The 15,777-nt window shown below is 39.6% G+C and overlaps 2 protein-coding genes across 2 annotated transcripts; both read right to left on the reverse strand.

The window, feature by feature from the left end:
- Positions 1–9,834: 9,834 nt before the first annotated feature.
- Positions 9,835–12,129, reverse strand: LOC131639497 (uncharacterized). The gene has a single exon (XM_058909988.1). The coding sequence runs from the start codon at positions 12,127–12,129 to the stop codon at positions 9,835–9,837; it is 2,295 nt and encodes a 764-aa protein (XP_058765971.1).
- Positions 12,130–13,421: 1,292 nt separating this feature from the next.
- On the reverse strand, positions 13,422–15,326 carry LOC131639498 (uncharacterized). Its single transcript, XM_058909989.1, has 2 exons — positions 14,034–15,326; positions 13,422–13,808 (listed from the first exon to the last, which is right to left on the reverse strand). Exons 1-2 carry the CDS (start codon positions 15,324–15,326, stop codon positions 13,422–13,424), a joined length of 1,680 nt encoding a protein of 559 aa, XP_058765972.1.
- Between the last annotated feature and the right edge of the window lie 451 nt (positions 15,327–15,777).

Below are 15,777 nucleotides of genomic sequence, written 5' to 3' on the forward strand. Positions count from 1 at the left end.
CTACAAATCCTTTGGGCTTCTTTTTCTTCTTGATTATCAGGGCTTTCAGTTCTTGTTGCCCCTTTGCCAGTTCCAGAATTGCCACTTGAACTTGGGCATTCTGTGCTTCGAGATTCTTGATGCTCATTTCAGATTCCATCTCTTCTGACTGAAATAAACAGCGAGAAGATGAGAAATCCGTCATGTGAACCTGTTATGCAATGTGTATGACTGGATGCCATGTGTATGCAATGTATGAAATGTATGTGCAATGTATATGAATGCAATGTATGAAATGTATATGCAATGCATGAAGTGAAATGTGTGTGCAATGTTTCAAGGATCTTAGAGTTTAGATTTGTTAAAGAAGAAACAAACGTTAGTTAATCAATTTATTTATTTATTTTTTTTGCTTCTTTTTTCTTTGCCTCATTTGGGCTTACAAGACAGAAATAAAATAAATGATCCTTCAGGTCTTCCGTGGACGCTTTCTCTTTGCCCCCAGGAATGTGTTGATCTGCTGTTCTTCTTGAAGCTGTCCGGTGAGCTCCAATATCCTTCTCTCATAGTCTTGACAGTATGTTTTGAAGGTGTCTCTTTCCTCTTTGAGTTGAACCCAAGATTTTTGCAACTCTTCTAGGTCAGTTGGCATGTCCGGGTGTAGAATAACTTGAGGTTCATATCCTTCGACCTCTGGTTCAATAGTCACAGGTAGAACAGCAGGATATGGCATAAGGAGTTTCTGAGCATGAGTGCGGACCCATCTGAGGTAGGGTTCCATAGGAATAGAATTCCATTGCCCCAGAGTTTTGCTTTCTATTCTATAGACACTGCCCCATGCATGTATGAACCTTCGTCAGTGTCTATGAGAATCATTCTCGTAATCAAACACAATGCCATGGATAATCATGTCATGAGGACCGTTGCTCCTTGCATATCCGAATTGGCGTAGAGCTAAAGAGGGATTGTAAGTGATGCCTCCTTTGATGCCAAGGAGTGGCACATTAGGGTATTCTCCCCAATGATCAATGATAGTAATGTCTCTTTGAAAGAAGTTGTTCCACTGGATATCTGAATGAGACAAAGACATAATCCTGCGAGACCATTGCATTCTTTGTTCATTTCTCAACACTGATCGGGGAAGATGAAATGTAAACCACCTAGCCAGTAGTGGTATACAGCACATGAGAGTTCCTCGTTTCTTCATGGTACGAGTGTGTAGAGAATGTAGAATGTCTCCCAGCAATGTTGGTACCGGGTTACGGATTAGGAAAAGATTGATGATGTGTACACTTATGAACTGGTCGGGATTAGGGAATAAAACCAACCCATAGATCAAAAGTGCCATAACTTCCTCAAAAGCTGGATAACTTTTGTTTTCTAGCAGTAGTCGAGCCTTTTCCAATAAGAACTTGGCAAGCAAACCCTTAACTCCACTCTTTGTTTCCCAATTGGACTCGATTTCTGATTTCCGCAGATGTAAAGCAGCAGCAATGACTTCAGATTTTGGAATCCTTTCTAAACCAGTGAAAGGTAATTGATTTCGAATAGGTAATCCCATTAGTTCAGAGATTTCTTCCAAAGTGGGTACCAATTGGTAATCAGGAAAGGTAAAGCAATGATGTTCAGGATCAAAGAACTGGAACAGGACCCGTATCATGTCTTCTTCAAATTTTGAGGTAACCAAATGGAGTAGGTGACCATGCCTTTCAGTGAATTGAACATTCCTGGGGAATTCTGACACTAAGTCTTTTAGTTCAGATGGTACCGTTGAGATGTTGATTCGGATGTAATCTTTGGTGGCGGGAGCCATTACCTGCAAAAACAAAGGTAAACTCTTTGATCCTTGAAGTGTTTGGTGCAAAAATGATATGCTTATGATGCAAACATGTGGCACACAAAAACAAATCAAACAATAGCCTTAGGTTTAAAGGCTTGCAAGGAGCTGATAGGTGATACCCTCCCCACTGAAGTTGAGTTGGTTAAAACCTGTCCTAGAATAGTATTCGGGTTCTATGATCCTTGGAAGTAACATCTCAATACGGCGCTCGAGCGGCCGATCAAAATATTCCTCGAGGATAACTAACTTCGATCAATTTCAAAGCTAGCCACTTAATAGGCCACAAGTCAAGTTCAACTAAAAAGGTTCTAAGACAAATTAGTGTTTAATGACATTTCGGAAGCCTAATATACTCCTTGATCGTTTTCAAGGGACATCAGTATAAACCAAAGTATCGCACTAACGATGACTACCAGATCAACCGTATCGGTACATGCCGTACAGTTTCCTTGGTCTATTGTCATATACTTAAGGTATCTCGAGATTCGGGTTAGAATCTTTCACACAAGCAAAATACCCCAACAAACCTTTGAAAAATAGAGCAATCAAGTCAATCAATTGAAAACATCGAAGTGATCTATTCTCTTAAGGTAACCCCTTTTGAAAACATTTTGTTTTTTGAAAGTATTCCCCAGCAGAGTCGCCAGTTCTGTGGACCTCCGTTTTTTAATCCCGGGCCATACCTCTGTTCTGTAGAGATACGTGAACTGACTCTTTTTTATCGCTTAATGCTTTCGCATTTTGAAAATTCACAGAGTCGCCACCGACCTTTTATTTTATCCAATTAAGGAAAGGTTTATAAAAGAAACAGAAAAAAGACCTTTAAGAAATTCTGGGTAAGGGGGTAGGTTATACAAAGGGAAGGTGTTAGCACCCTTTGTATCCATGGTTATCCATGGGCTCTTAAGTTTGCTTAGCTCACTTGTTTTTCGATGACTTTTCAATTGCTTTAGAATGCTCATATGTGGTTTCAAATACTTTTGTAAATTGAATTTTGTAATGATTAGTGTGTGGATGTATACAAAATGCTTGTTTATCTTTCGAAAGATGTTTTGAAAAGAACGTTAACTTTGTAATAATCCGTGTTTGGATATATACAAAGTATTGTCTTTTTTGAAAGTTTTGTTTTGAAAAACAACAGTGTATGAGAATTTTGTTTGTTTTGATTTGAGCAAGCAAACTAGGAGGTCTACCTTGAGTTGTAAGGTCTTTATCCTATTTCCTTTAAAAATCTATCCTTTCACCGGATATAAACGCAAGGTTCGATTTTGTACTCGAAACAGTAGAATTTTGACTTTGATTTTGAAAAGAATGAGAAGGGATTTACCTTAAGAGGTGCAAGTGTGATTGTGATTGGATTCAGATATTTTATCTTTGAAGTTAGTGATCTAACGGTTCAATTTTATCTTTGACATACACGCAGTTTATATTTGCTGGAAATTAAAATGCGGAAATGTAAAGTGCGGAAAGTAAATCTACGCTATTACATCGATTGTGCAGGAAATGTAAACTAGCCTATTTACATGAATTTGACATCCTATACATTTATCTAGGAATTTAAATTGCAAGAAAAATAAAAGGCATATTTTTGGATTTTTTATGATTGATTTTAATTATAATTAATGCATGATTAATTAAATTAAAATGAAGAAAAAAAAAAGATGAAAATATATTTAAACCTAGAAATTAAGTTTAAAATATGTACAAAATATTTGTCAATTAATTTTAAAACAAAACTAATTTTTTTGGAATTTTTGAAATTGATTTGAAATTGATTTAAGCTAATTAAAACATAATTATACAAATAATTATACAAATAATTAAAACTTAAAGAGAAAATTATTCAAAATATGTATAAAATTAGTTTATAATATATAAACAATATTTTATATAAAGAACAATTTTTTTTATGATTTTTTGATTGGTTAGAATAATTAAAAAGCAAATATATAAATATATACTAATTAATTACGCAAAATATTGAAATTTTGAAGAAAAATAAAATATTTTTATTTCAGAAAATAATATATTATTTTAGAAGTCTAAAAATATTTTTTGTGTATTTTTTGGATTTTTAAAACTATTTTTAATTAATTTAACAAAGAAATTAAAATAAAAATAGAAAATAAAAGGATACTAATCAGATGTGGTATGCATGTGAGGGAACATGATGTGGCTGCATGATCTGGCGCGTTGGATTAGGAGATGGATGGATCAGATGGTGGAAAGCATGAGGGACCATAGCACGTGGAACACCTGCAAAACACTGAATCCAAGGTCAGTTTAAAAAATCACGCGCGCGCCTCCCAGCCAATCAGAGGATGCCACGCATCATCTTCAACCTTCAGATGGGCTTTTACACCGTTCATTTGCAGGTGGTGTAAAAACTCCAATCTTTTACACCTGTTAATAATAGCGAATACAAGCAAACATGAGTATAAATTTGGCGCGATGCCATGGTTAAGTTCGTATTGTTCATGCGATTTTAATGGTGCTATTTAGAACTTGCAATTTTGCATGGATCATAAAACCCTAAATTTGAAAGTAAGAACCCTAAAATGGTGGTTCCTCGTATAGGTGTCCAAACTTCAATTAAGTTTCCAGAAATGATCTACACCTCAAACCAAATCCAAATATATGTCTACATCTTGCTAAATATGCGTGTGTTATGAGATACAAGTTGATTTTAGTTTGAACAAACCGTGGCTTGTGTAGCTTGATTTGTGAGGTTTCAGAGCTTGCAATTGATTGAGACACGTTCAATGATACTTGAGGATGATGTTTAAGTGTTTAGTTTGAATTGAAACAAGCTGGAAATTAAAATTCGAATTTTAAATTTCCTTGAAAGAAAACAAGTGATTACAAGTATGTTACACACTATGCTTAGGTTCTGATTTCTGTCCCCTCCATTACTGAAGTATGCTAGCCTATATATAAGCCATGGAGTGCTTAAAAACTAAGCTAAGAAGCCTTAATTGTCTTTGTTGGAATCTTGACTTTCAAACTTAAAATTCAAGCAACCATTGCTTCATTTTTCCACACTCTTGCCATAGACTTGCTTTGCACCTTCCTTGCTGCATAATTAAGTCCCATGTGGAGACTTTAGCTTAGAAAATAAGCTATGCTTTATCCTTCCTTTTTTTCCTTTTTAATTTAATCTTAAATGATAAAATTAAATCAAAAAATGGAGAAAAATGTTATGGGCTTGGTCTTGGTCGTGGGAGGCCCATAATATTATGGAAATGATGTTTGAACCATGAAAACTTGGCCCCATTTGGAAAAAAATGCATTTTTGAGCAATGTTGGTTTTATGCATTTTCCAAAATTTAGCCTACTTCAACAAGGTGTAAATCCCTCAATTTTTGTCATATGAAGGAGATCTTGCACTTTTTGGAAACCTCAAAGAGTCCTCTAACCATTGCCTTTGGTCTCATGTCAAAATGATTTTTGATGCTCCTTGTGTGTCCTTTTGAAAAAAGTGTCTTTTTGTTGAATTTGAAAATGACCGGTAATGTCTTTGGTCATATTTTTCAAATGGTGAATGCAATCACCATGGGATCAATTGCATTTGAAAGATAATTGAATTTCCTTCAAAATGAGCTTTGGTTTGAATTTTTTGGATGAAGGATGAGAGAGTTATGATCAGTCAAAGTTGAGTTGACTTTTCAGGAAAAAACCCTAATTTTGAATCTTAGGGTTTTGTTGATTTTTTATCTTTCCTTGATGAATTATGATCATCCAATGATCAAATGATGAATCCTTTGACAAAATATGGACTTTGACAAAAAATTTCATTTTTGACTGTCTGTTGACTTTTTTGGTCAAACGGGTCGTCTGTTGACTGTTTGAGCTACTGACGGTGCGTCTGAGTGAATTGAAGTTTGAAAATTTATATGATGGTACTTTGAGATATATGGATGTGTATGAAATCCATTTGAGCTCTCAAAACTTGTTTCTCCTGTAAAAACAAGAAAACCCTAGTCAGGGACTGTTTATGTAGGAGACAGTTAAGCGTACCTGATTTTTGTGCAGTGTTGAGTCTCTGCTAATCGCGTGATATTCAGAAGACTTCTAGAACAAAAATCTTGGAATTTTGAATTGTGAAAGATTGATTTGATTGATGGTACAAAACACTGAGAATTGTACTGCCAGCAGCTTGGCTGTCGACTGACTGTTCAGGTATTGACGTAGCAGTTAGAGTGAAAAATCAACAGTCAAAGTTAATTTTCTTTTTTGTTGTTTTTGTTTTATGTGAAAAATGAAAGTTATTTACATGACTTGTTAAAAACACAGACATAATAAATAACTAATATATACTGTTACCAGTACAGTCTGAGTTTCCTGATTCTGCGCCTGCAAAAGATTTAACTCTGTACCAATTGTGTCAGTACTATTTATCTGTAAATAAATAAATAGCATGTGTGAAGTAATAAACAGTATTTGGCGTTTGCGTAAGAATAAATTCAACTGCAAGCCAAATTACTGTATAAGAAAAATTCTAAAAACTAAGTGTTTCATATGTCAGGATATTTGTTGAAATAAAAATCCATGATTATATGAGACTCTTAATTTTCAGATTGGAGTTTTCTTGAAAAAAGGTGCGGGCAAATTTTGGGGTATAACACCCTTAATGAAGGAATCTCAACCTCAACCGGAAGAATCGCTTCCATGCCATATACCAACGAGAAAGGAGTTGCCCCTGTGGAAGTACGCACCGAGGTACGATAACCATGTAAAGCAAAGGGCAACATCTCATGCCAGTCCTTATAAGTGACCACCATCTTTTGCACAATCTTCTTGATGTTTTTATTGGCCGCTTCAACTGCGCCATTCATCTTTGGCCGATACGGGGAGGAGTTATGATGCGTAATCTTGAAATTCTCGCATAATTCCTTCATCATCTTATTATTGAGGTTAGATCCATTATCAGTGATAATTCTCTCAGGAACCCCATAACGACAAATTATATGGTGCTTGATGAAGCGAGTCACTACTTGCTTGGAGACATTTGCATAAGACGCAGCTTCAACCCACTTGGTGAAGTAGTCAATAGCAACGAGGATGAAACGATGTCCATTAGAGGCGGTGGGCTTAATTTCCCCAATCATATCGATGCCCCACATAGCAAATGGCCAAGGAGATGTCAACACATTCAGAGGAACCGGAGGTACATGAACCCTATCCGCATACACTTGACATTTGTAACATACCACCACATGGTTGAAACAATCATGTTCCAAGGTAGACCAATAATAACCTGCTCTCAATATTTTCCTAGCCATGGTGTGCCCACTTGCATGTGTACCAAAGGATCCTTCATGCACCTCTTGCATGATCTTTGCTGCTTCGTGTCTATCCACGCATCTGAGCAACACAGAATCAAAGTTCCTCTTGTATAACACACCTCCAGCAATGAAGAACTTGGCAGACAGTCTCTTCAAAGTTTTCCTATCTGTAAGGGAAGCACCCTCAGGATACTCTTGGGTTTCCAGAAATTTTTTAATGTCATAAAACCATGGTTTCTCATCGGGCACATTATCAATGACGCCACAGAATGCAGGTTCATCCAACCTTTTGATCACAATTGACGGCGCTTCATTGTCCCATTTGACTTTGAACATGGATGCTAAAGTGGCCAAAGCATTAGCCAAATGATTTTCCTCTCGAGGGATGTGATCGAAGGTGATCTCATCAAAGTATTGAGCCAATTTCACCACATGTTCTCTATAGGGAATCAAGTTGGGGTGGCGTGTTTCCCAATCTCCTTTGATCTGACTAATCAGCAAAGTAGAATCTCCATAAACTGCGAGATTTTTAATCCTCAAATCAATGGCCGCCTCGATACCATATATGCAAGCCTCGTATTCAGCCACATTATTAGTACAATCAAAACAAATCCTGGCCGTAAATGGGATATGAAAACCTGTTGGAGAAGTAAGCACAGCCCCAATACCATTACCCAATGCATTAGAGGCACCATCGAACACGAGCGTCCATCGCGCCCCTGGTTCAGGTCCTTCCTCTTGATCTTGACTTTTGGAAGTCTCTGCCACGCACATTATATCTTCATCAGGAAACTCAAAGTACATAGACTGATAATCGTCCACAGGTTGATGCGCAAGATAATCAGCAATTACACTACTTTTAATGGCCTTCTGAGTAGTGTATTGTATGTCATATTCTGTCAAGATCATTTGCCAACGGGCAATCCTCCCTGTCAATGCCGGTTTCTCAAATATATATTTGATTGGGTCCATCTTTGAAATCAATAAAGTGGTGTGAGTCAACATATACTGTCTCAGTCGGCGAGCAGCCCATGCCAAAGCACAGCAAGTTTTCTCGAGTAGTGAGTATCTTGATTCGCAATCGGTAAACTTTTTGCTAAGGTAATAAATTGCGTGCTCTTTTCGACCGGACTCGTCATGCTGACCCAACACACACCCCATTGAATTCTCGAGGACCGTCAGGTACATAATCAAAGGTCTACCTTCCACTGGAGGCATGAGGATTGGAGGCTCTTGCAAATACTCTTTAACCTTATCAAATGCCTTTTGACAATTGTCATCCCATTTTATTGCCTGATTCTTTCTCAATAGCTTGAAGATAGGTTCACACGTGGCGGTAAGGTGTGAGATGAACCTTGCAATATAATTCAACCTTCCCAAGAATCCACGAACCTGTTTCTCAGTTCTCGGCTCAGGCATCTCTTGTATAGCTTTTACCTTGGCGGGATCGACCTCGATGCCCCTTTCACTTACGATGAAACCAAGCAACTTTCCTGATCTCACTCCGAAAGTGCATTTATTGGGATTCAACCTTAACTGAACTTTCTTAACCTTTCGAACAATTTCTTCAGGTGAACAAGGTGCTCCTCTTCTGTATGGGACTTTGCGATCATGTCATCCACATAGACCTCAATCTCTTTATGAATCATGTCGTGAAACAAAGTCACCATAGCTCTTTGATAGGTTGCCCCAGCATTCTTCAACCCGAATGGCATGACCTTGTAACAAAAGGTGCCCCAAGGTGTAATGAATGTTGTCTTTTCCATGTCCTCGGGTGCCATCTTTATTTGATTGTAACCAGAAAAACCGTCCATGAAGGAGAAAACCGAGAACTGAGCAGTATTATCTACCAATACATCAATGTGAGGAAGCGGGAAATCATCCTTCGGGCTCGCCCTATTCAGATCTCGATAGTCAACACACATTCGTACCTTCCCATCTTTCTTGGGTACGGGTACAATATTGGCGACCCATGGCGGATAAACTGTTACAGCAAGAAAACCTGCATCAAATTGTTTCTGAACCTCTTCCTGGATTTTCTTGGACATGTCAGGACGTGTTCTCCTGAGCTTCTGTTTGACCGGTGGAGAGTTTTCTTTAAGAGGTAACCTGTGCACAACAATATCAGTATATAATCCAGGCATATCTTCATAAGACCAAGCGAAGATATCAGAATACTCTTTCAACATTCCGATCAACTTTTCTTTCACATCCTCATTCAAAGACGCCCCTATTTTAACCTCCCTTCTCATCTCTTCGGTGCCAAGATTCACCGTCTCAATAGGCTCTTGATGTGGCTCGATCACTTTCTCTTCTTGTTTCAACAATCTGGCCAACTCATCAGGGAGTTCACAATCTTCTTCATCCCCTTCTTCAGCGGTATAGACAGGATTGTTGAAGTCATAACGAGGCATGGCAAGATCGTTATCAACAGAATCTGGAGGAGCGATGGATCTGCATGGATTATGATTCATGCTTTATTTTAGAATGAAGGGATGATTATGAGTGAGAAACGTTGCCATTTATTATTATTATTTTTTTTTTATTATTTTTTATTTAAAACAAATATAAAAGTAAAAAAATGAAAGACAGGGAGCAAAATATTTGAATGCAAAACGTCCTTTTATTATGGTTTTAACATTGAAAAACAACAAATGATGCCCTACATGTGTTCACTGTGTCTTGGGCAGAACATAGGAATTATTGTATGATAAACAAAAACAGACAGTATTACTCTTGATCAGAAGCAATTGAGATGATGTCCTCGGAAGACCAGTTGAGAAGCTTCTGTCCTGGGACACACGGCTTGATCCATTCTTCAATGTCATAATCGCTGTCCATATCATCATCAGCAGCACAAATATGATCCTTGACGATGCCAGCACTAGAGAACTTGATCGGAACGAAGGTTCCGGGCTTCTTGGAGGCCTCATTAGATGAACTCTGACCCAACTGATATCCAATCCCATATTTATCCTGCTTGATTGGTAGATCCAAGACTCGGCCCCACCCTTCAGGATGTCCAGATTCAACCACGGCTTTAGCTTCCTTTAGTGAAGACATGGGAGCCTCCAACTTCTTATTGTCAACATAAGGGATCTTGATAGTCTGGACAGCCTCAAAGGCTTGGCAAGGCGTCTCGTGGACCTCTCCTTCCACATCAATATACCTGAAGGACGCAAGATGGCTTACCACGTGTTCTTCCTCCCCACATATTGTGACTATCTTTCCTTGAGTCGCGAATTTGAGTTTCTGATGTAATGTGGAAGTCACAGCCCCAGCAGCATGGATCCATGGACGTCCCAGGAGACAACTGTAAGACGGGTGGATATCCATCACAAAGAAGGTAATAGTGAAAAGCTGAGGGCCTATCATTATTGGCAAGTCAACCTCCCCAAATACTGATCTCTTTGACCCATCAAAGGCTCTCACTGTCAATTCACTCGGCCTTATCTCGACACCAGAATAATCTAGCCTCATCAAAGACGACTTCGGTAATACATTCAGAGAAGATCCATTATCCACAAGAACACGAGATAACATAGTCCCTTTACATTCCACTGATATATGCAAAGCTCTATTATGGTTTCTACCTTCGGAGGGCATGTCTGCATCAGTGAATCCCAATCCATTACCAGCATTGATGTTTGACACCACCCCTTCAAGTTGATTCACTGAGACCTCTGGAGGGACGAAAGCAGTACTTAAAAGTCTCAACAAAGCGTTTCGATGTGTCTCTGAACACAAGAGCAACTGCAAGATCGAAATCTTTGATTGAGTTTGACTCAATTGGTCAACCACTTTATACTCACTTTTCTTGATGATCTTTAGGAACTCTTCCATCTCTTTGGCCACAGTATCTTCAGAGTTAGAGCTTTGCCCCGGATCCACCGTATCTTCTACCACTTTTTTCCCTTTTGCTTGAGCTAGAGCTTCTGCATTGTCATCGCGAGTATTCTGAGGAGGATTGAAAATACGACCACTTCTTGTCATTCTTCCAATGCCAACAACATTATCAACATCCTCTTTCTCAACCGGTGCTTTAATCTCGTACTTGGCCCCTTGGTAGAAAACTTCCCCCCCATAATTCCATGGAATTGCTTTTTCACTAGTATATGGGATGGGTCCAGGCAACGTGATGACCAAAGGCGGCGCTCTGGCAGGAATCAGGATCTTAGTAGGAGTATACGGGATGGATAGCACGTTGATTTCATTCTTGACTGACTTTGGATGTCGCACATGCTCAAACTGTAGATACCCACTATCTATCAACTGTTGAATCCCACCTTTCACCTTGTCATAAACTGAGGAGGTGACCATACAATCAGTACAGAATTCTCCACAACCAGCGTATAGTCTCATCCTCAATAATTCCTTCTTCAATAATGGCAACAACGATCCCAATTCGATAACATCCTTGACCAAGTAAATGTCTTCAACAATATCGATGGCATTTGCGGCATGAGTTCCATAGGAAGGCATAGGGTTCTGTACAACGTTAGGTCCTTGAGTAGGGGTGAACTCAATAGCTTTTGAATCAAGCAGATCCTGTACTTTATGCATGAATCCTATGCAATGTTCAATATCATGACCAGCAGCCCCAGAATGAAACTCACAGTGGGCATTAGCGTCATAGTTAGGAGGAAGCTTAGCAGGTGGAGGGCCCATGGTACGAAGTTGCACCAAGTCCCCATGTAAGAGATGAGCGAGTAATTGTGCATATGTCATAGGTATGGGATCAAAAATTCTTGGTGGCCTCGACTTTTGCTGATACTGACGTGGGGGATGCCTCTGATGTTGCGGTGGTTGTTGTTGAAGAGGAGTACTCGGTATGGTCACAACGGCTACCTGTTGATAAACATGGCCTTTACCTTTACCATAGTAAGCAGCACTCGTTTCACCCTCTCTCTTCTTAGCGAATCCGTTATATGGTTTCTTCCCTCCTGCCCCAGAAGAGGAACTAGCAGCACTTGGATTCTGTATTCTACCAGCCTTAATTCCACTTTCAATTCTCTCACCAATCATGACCAACTCGGAAAACTTGAGGATGCAGAGCAGGCAGAGTAGTATTGGCCCTCCAGAGTGTTGGTGAACAAATCCATCATTTCTCTTTCCAACATAGGTGGCAGGACTCTAGCTGCCAACTCGCGCCATTTCTGTGCATATTCTTTGAAGGACTCATTAGCTTTCTGGGATAGATTCTGTAACTGAGTGCGATTTGGTGCCATGTCAACATTATACTGATACTGCTTTATGAAAGCATCAACTAGGTCCCTCCAACTTCGGATATTAGCTCTCTCCAATCTCATATACCATTGCAAGGATGCCCTAGTCAGGCTATCTTGGAAGAAGTGCATCAACAATCCTTCATCCTCAGAGTACACATGCATTTTGCGATAGTAAGCTCGGACATGTGTCTTAGGACAAGTGTTCCCCTTGTATTTCTCGAAGTCGGGTACCTTGAATTTCGGTGGCACACGGACGCCAGGAACTAAGCCCAAGTCATTGATATCCATACCCAATCCTTGGCCTTCCATTGCCCTCATCCTTTCCTCCAGACCTCTAAACATCCTTCCAGCATCCTGTGGGAATCCCCATTCACTTTCAGGAAACAAATCCTCGTGTCGGTCCTCTTCCAACACGGGGATAGCAGCAGCCCTTCTGATTTGTTGTGTGGTCTGTCCTTCAAGAGGCTGGGGAGGCCCACGGGGATTACCTTGATTAGCAGCAGGAGGAATTACACCAGGTCCTCCAATCACAGGTTCACCATTGACACGAATATCAGCAGGATTTCTTTGCGGGGGGTCCGCGACAACCTGAGCAACTGTGTCCATCCTGATTCTGAGTTCTTCTTGGCGATCAGCCATGTTTTGCATGACTTCCATGAACTGAGCCATCTGAGCAGTAACCTGAGTTCTCATCTGGATAAGATCGTCCCTTAACTGATCCATTTGCAGTGAGTGATTAGCCCTTGTGTAGTAGCGATGTGTAGGCGGAGGTGCAATTGCTGAAAGAGAAAACCTGATCAGTCAGATAAGAACACCATCTGATGTACCTGTTTGTGCATGATGTGCATGAGGTGCATGTGTGCTTATGATGTGAGGTGCCATTTTCAGAGTATCCAAAATATTTAATATTAATTAAGATTGTTTAACAATGTGACAAAAGATAAGCATCAAGAGGACTCAAATTTCATTAATAATCTCTTTTTTGAGTTTGGGCATACCCATACATTGACAAGATAGTTCAAACAACAGAAAAGACAAAGGACCCCATCCAACAAGCCTGGTGGTGGTCATGAAATACAAGCTCAAACACTAATCCATCTTGGTGTAAAACAAAGGTCCTCCTTGTTTAAAGTGCTTGTCGCTCCACTTCTTAGTTTCATCAAACATCTTCTTGGTCACTTCTCGATCTCTTTCTTTGACAAAACTTTGAATCACCACATCTTTGCGAAACAACTGCCCATCTAACATATCACAGTGGGCCACCAAGCTCTCACATCCTTTGCAATCAGGGAGGGTATTCTTTTCAGATGTACTTTCCATTTCTGCTATATGGTTTCTGAGCTTTGCATTCTCTTCTGTTAGTCGAGCGGAACGGAGATGACTACCTTTAAGTTGTGTCTCCACGGCTATCCTTTGAGTAATTTCCTCTTCAAGCTTCTTCTTGATTGCTACCCTCTGAGTGGTTTCCTCTTCAAGCTTCTTTTTCAAACTCTTTACTTCGGCCCTAGCCTCTTTCTCTACTCTGAGCTTGTGAGACCTTAAATCTTCTCTGTACTCTCGCTTGAGCTTTTCTTCTGCTTTCTTCACCGCTTCTTCTATAACCCTTTGATGGTCCTCAATACGAACGGTGGTAACTCTTTCACCCTTTTCAGTTCTAGCCCTTTTTTGAACTCTGGAAGATCCTCCTTTCAGTATTTTAACCTCATGTGCTAATTCAGCCCTTTTCTGATCCACCAAGAAGTACTTTATTTTAGCGTCTTCCCCTTTTTCTCGCAACCTGATATTCTCCACATGTACTTGGTTGTACTCCTCAGTTGGTACAGTGGCAGTTAAAATCTCAGGTGGTTGTTCATAGAGAGGGCTAACCTTTGGGAAAGGCAACAGACGCTCCTTAACTCTCTCTTCAACCCATTCAGTATAAGCTTTCTTAGCAATAGCATTCTTTCCCCCCAAGGTAGTTCGGTCTTCTGTATGAATTTTGTTCCACGCACTCCTTACTTTCTCCAAACCTTCTGGATTGGTTCCTTTTTCAAAACAAACAGACTTAAATATCTCTTTATCCAAAGGCTTGTCCTTCAGTACAAAACCCAACTGGCGCAGTGCTTGCTTCGGATTATAGTTGATAACTCCTTTTGTCCCTATGAGAGGAACATTGCCAAAACTGCCACATCTGGTTATAACTTGCTCGATGTCTGTTCGGAGGTGATACCAAACAATATCATTTGCAGTAAGTCCCATAATCCTTTGGGGCCACTTCTGTGAGTCTCTTGTAGTGACAAATGCTCCGCTTTTAGGCAAATGTGAAGAAAACCATTCGTACAGTATTGGCAAACAACCCCCAACTGATCCTTTTTTTCCATACCTAGAATGGATGGCATAATAAGTGTCGGCCAACAGAGTGGGTACAGGATTTTGATCCATGAAGAGACAAATGGCAGTGAGATCAACAAAATTTGGAATATTCGGGAACATCACTAATCCATAGATCATGACAGCCAGGAGAGCATTGAATTCTTTCCACTTTTCCTTATCACCAAGGGCTTCAGCTTCCCTCATCAGAAATTTCACATAGAATCCATGGGTCCCACCATTAGGCTTCCAGTTATCCTTAACGTCTTTCATGCTCAAATAAAGAGCATCAGCAATGCGATCCATTTTGGGCTTCTCAGGTGCACACACAAAAGGAACCTCATGTTGTACTTTGATTTGAAGAATGTGTGCATACTCTTCGAGGGTAGGGGCTATTTGGTAATCTTGAAAGGTAAAGCAGCGCAACTCAGAATCATAAAACTGAAGAAGAGTGTAGAGACCCCACTCATCAATACGAGTAGTTAACATAAGCAGAATGTGGCCATAAGTCTTTCTGAATTCATCCAAATTTTGCCCAGTAACTCGGGTGCTCAATCGAACCAAAGGTGTTATATCCTCACGGTAGAAACTGCAAGAGAAGGTATGCTTCGTAGTCTTTTTGTTGACGGTCACACTGTTAGCCATTCTTGATGAGAAGTGTTGACTTTGGATACCTGAAAAATGGCATGCATATGAATGTTAATCTCTTTTCTCTTTTTTTCTTTTTTCTTCTTTTTTCTTTTTTTCTTTCTTCTTTTTTTTCTTTCTTCTTTTTTTCTTTCCTTTTTTGAAATTAAACATGCTATGATGAGTATGATGCAATGAAAGATCCTCCCCATATAGGAGAAGTGTATGTTGCTTCTGAACCAGATCAGATGTTGCAGGATCAAAAGTCCGGCATAGATACCACAAACCCATAAGAACCATAGTCACCAACAGAATAGAACAGTCACCAACGGTACCTGTCATGTATATCCCACCCCACTCACAGGTGAATCTAGGTCAAGGTAGGTCAAAGGTCTCCAGCATTATCAATTCTCCTGAAACACCATCATTGTTGCAAATACATGCCAACAATGGTATCTCATTTGAATCT

The sequence above is a fragment of the Vicia villosa genome, unplaced genomic scaffold, assembly GCF_029867415.1.
Source record: "Vicia villosa cultivar HV-30 ecotype Madison, WI unplaced genomic scaffold, Vvil1.0 ctg.002671F_1_1, whole genome shotgun sequence".
NCBI lineage: Eukaryota > Viridiplantae > Streptophyta > Magnoliopsida > Fabales > Fabaceae > Vicia > Vicia villosa.

What these genes read in the sequence shown, in the direction of transcription:
- LOC131639497 (XM_058909988.1), bottom strand. Translation starts at nt 12,129, where the DNA reads ATGATTGGTGAGAGAATTGAAAGTGGAATTAAGGCTGGTAGAATACAG.
- LOC131639498 (XM_058909989.1), bottom strand. Translation starts at nt 15,326, where the DNA reads ATGGCTAACAGTGTGACCGTCAACAAAAAGACTACGAAGCATACCTTC. An exon ending in GGGCTGAATTAGCACATGAG is followed by an intron (nt 13,809 to 14,033) that starts GTTAAAATACTG and finishes TTGAAAAAGAAG; the next exon opens with CTTGAAGAGGAAACCACTCA.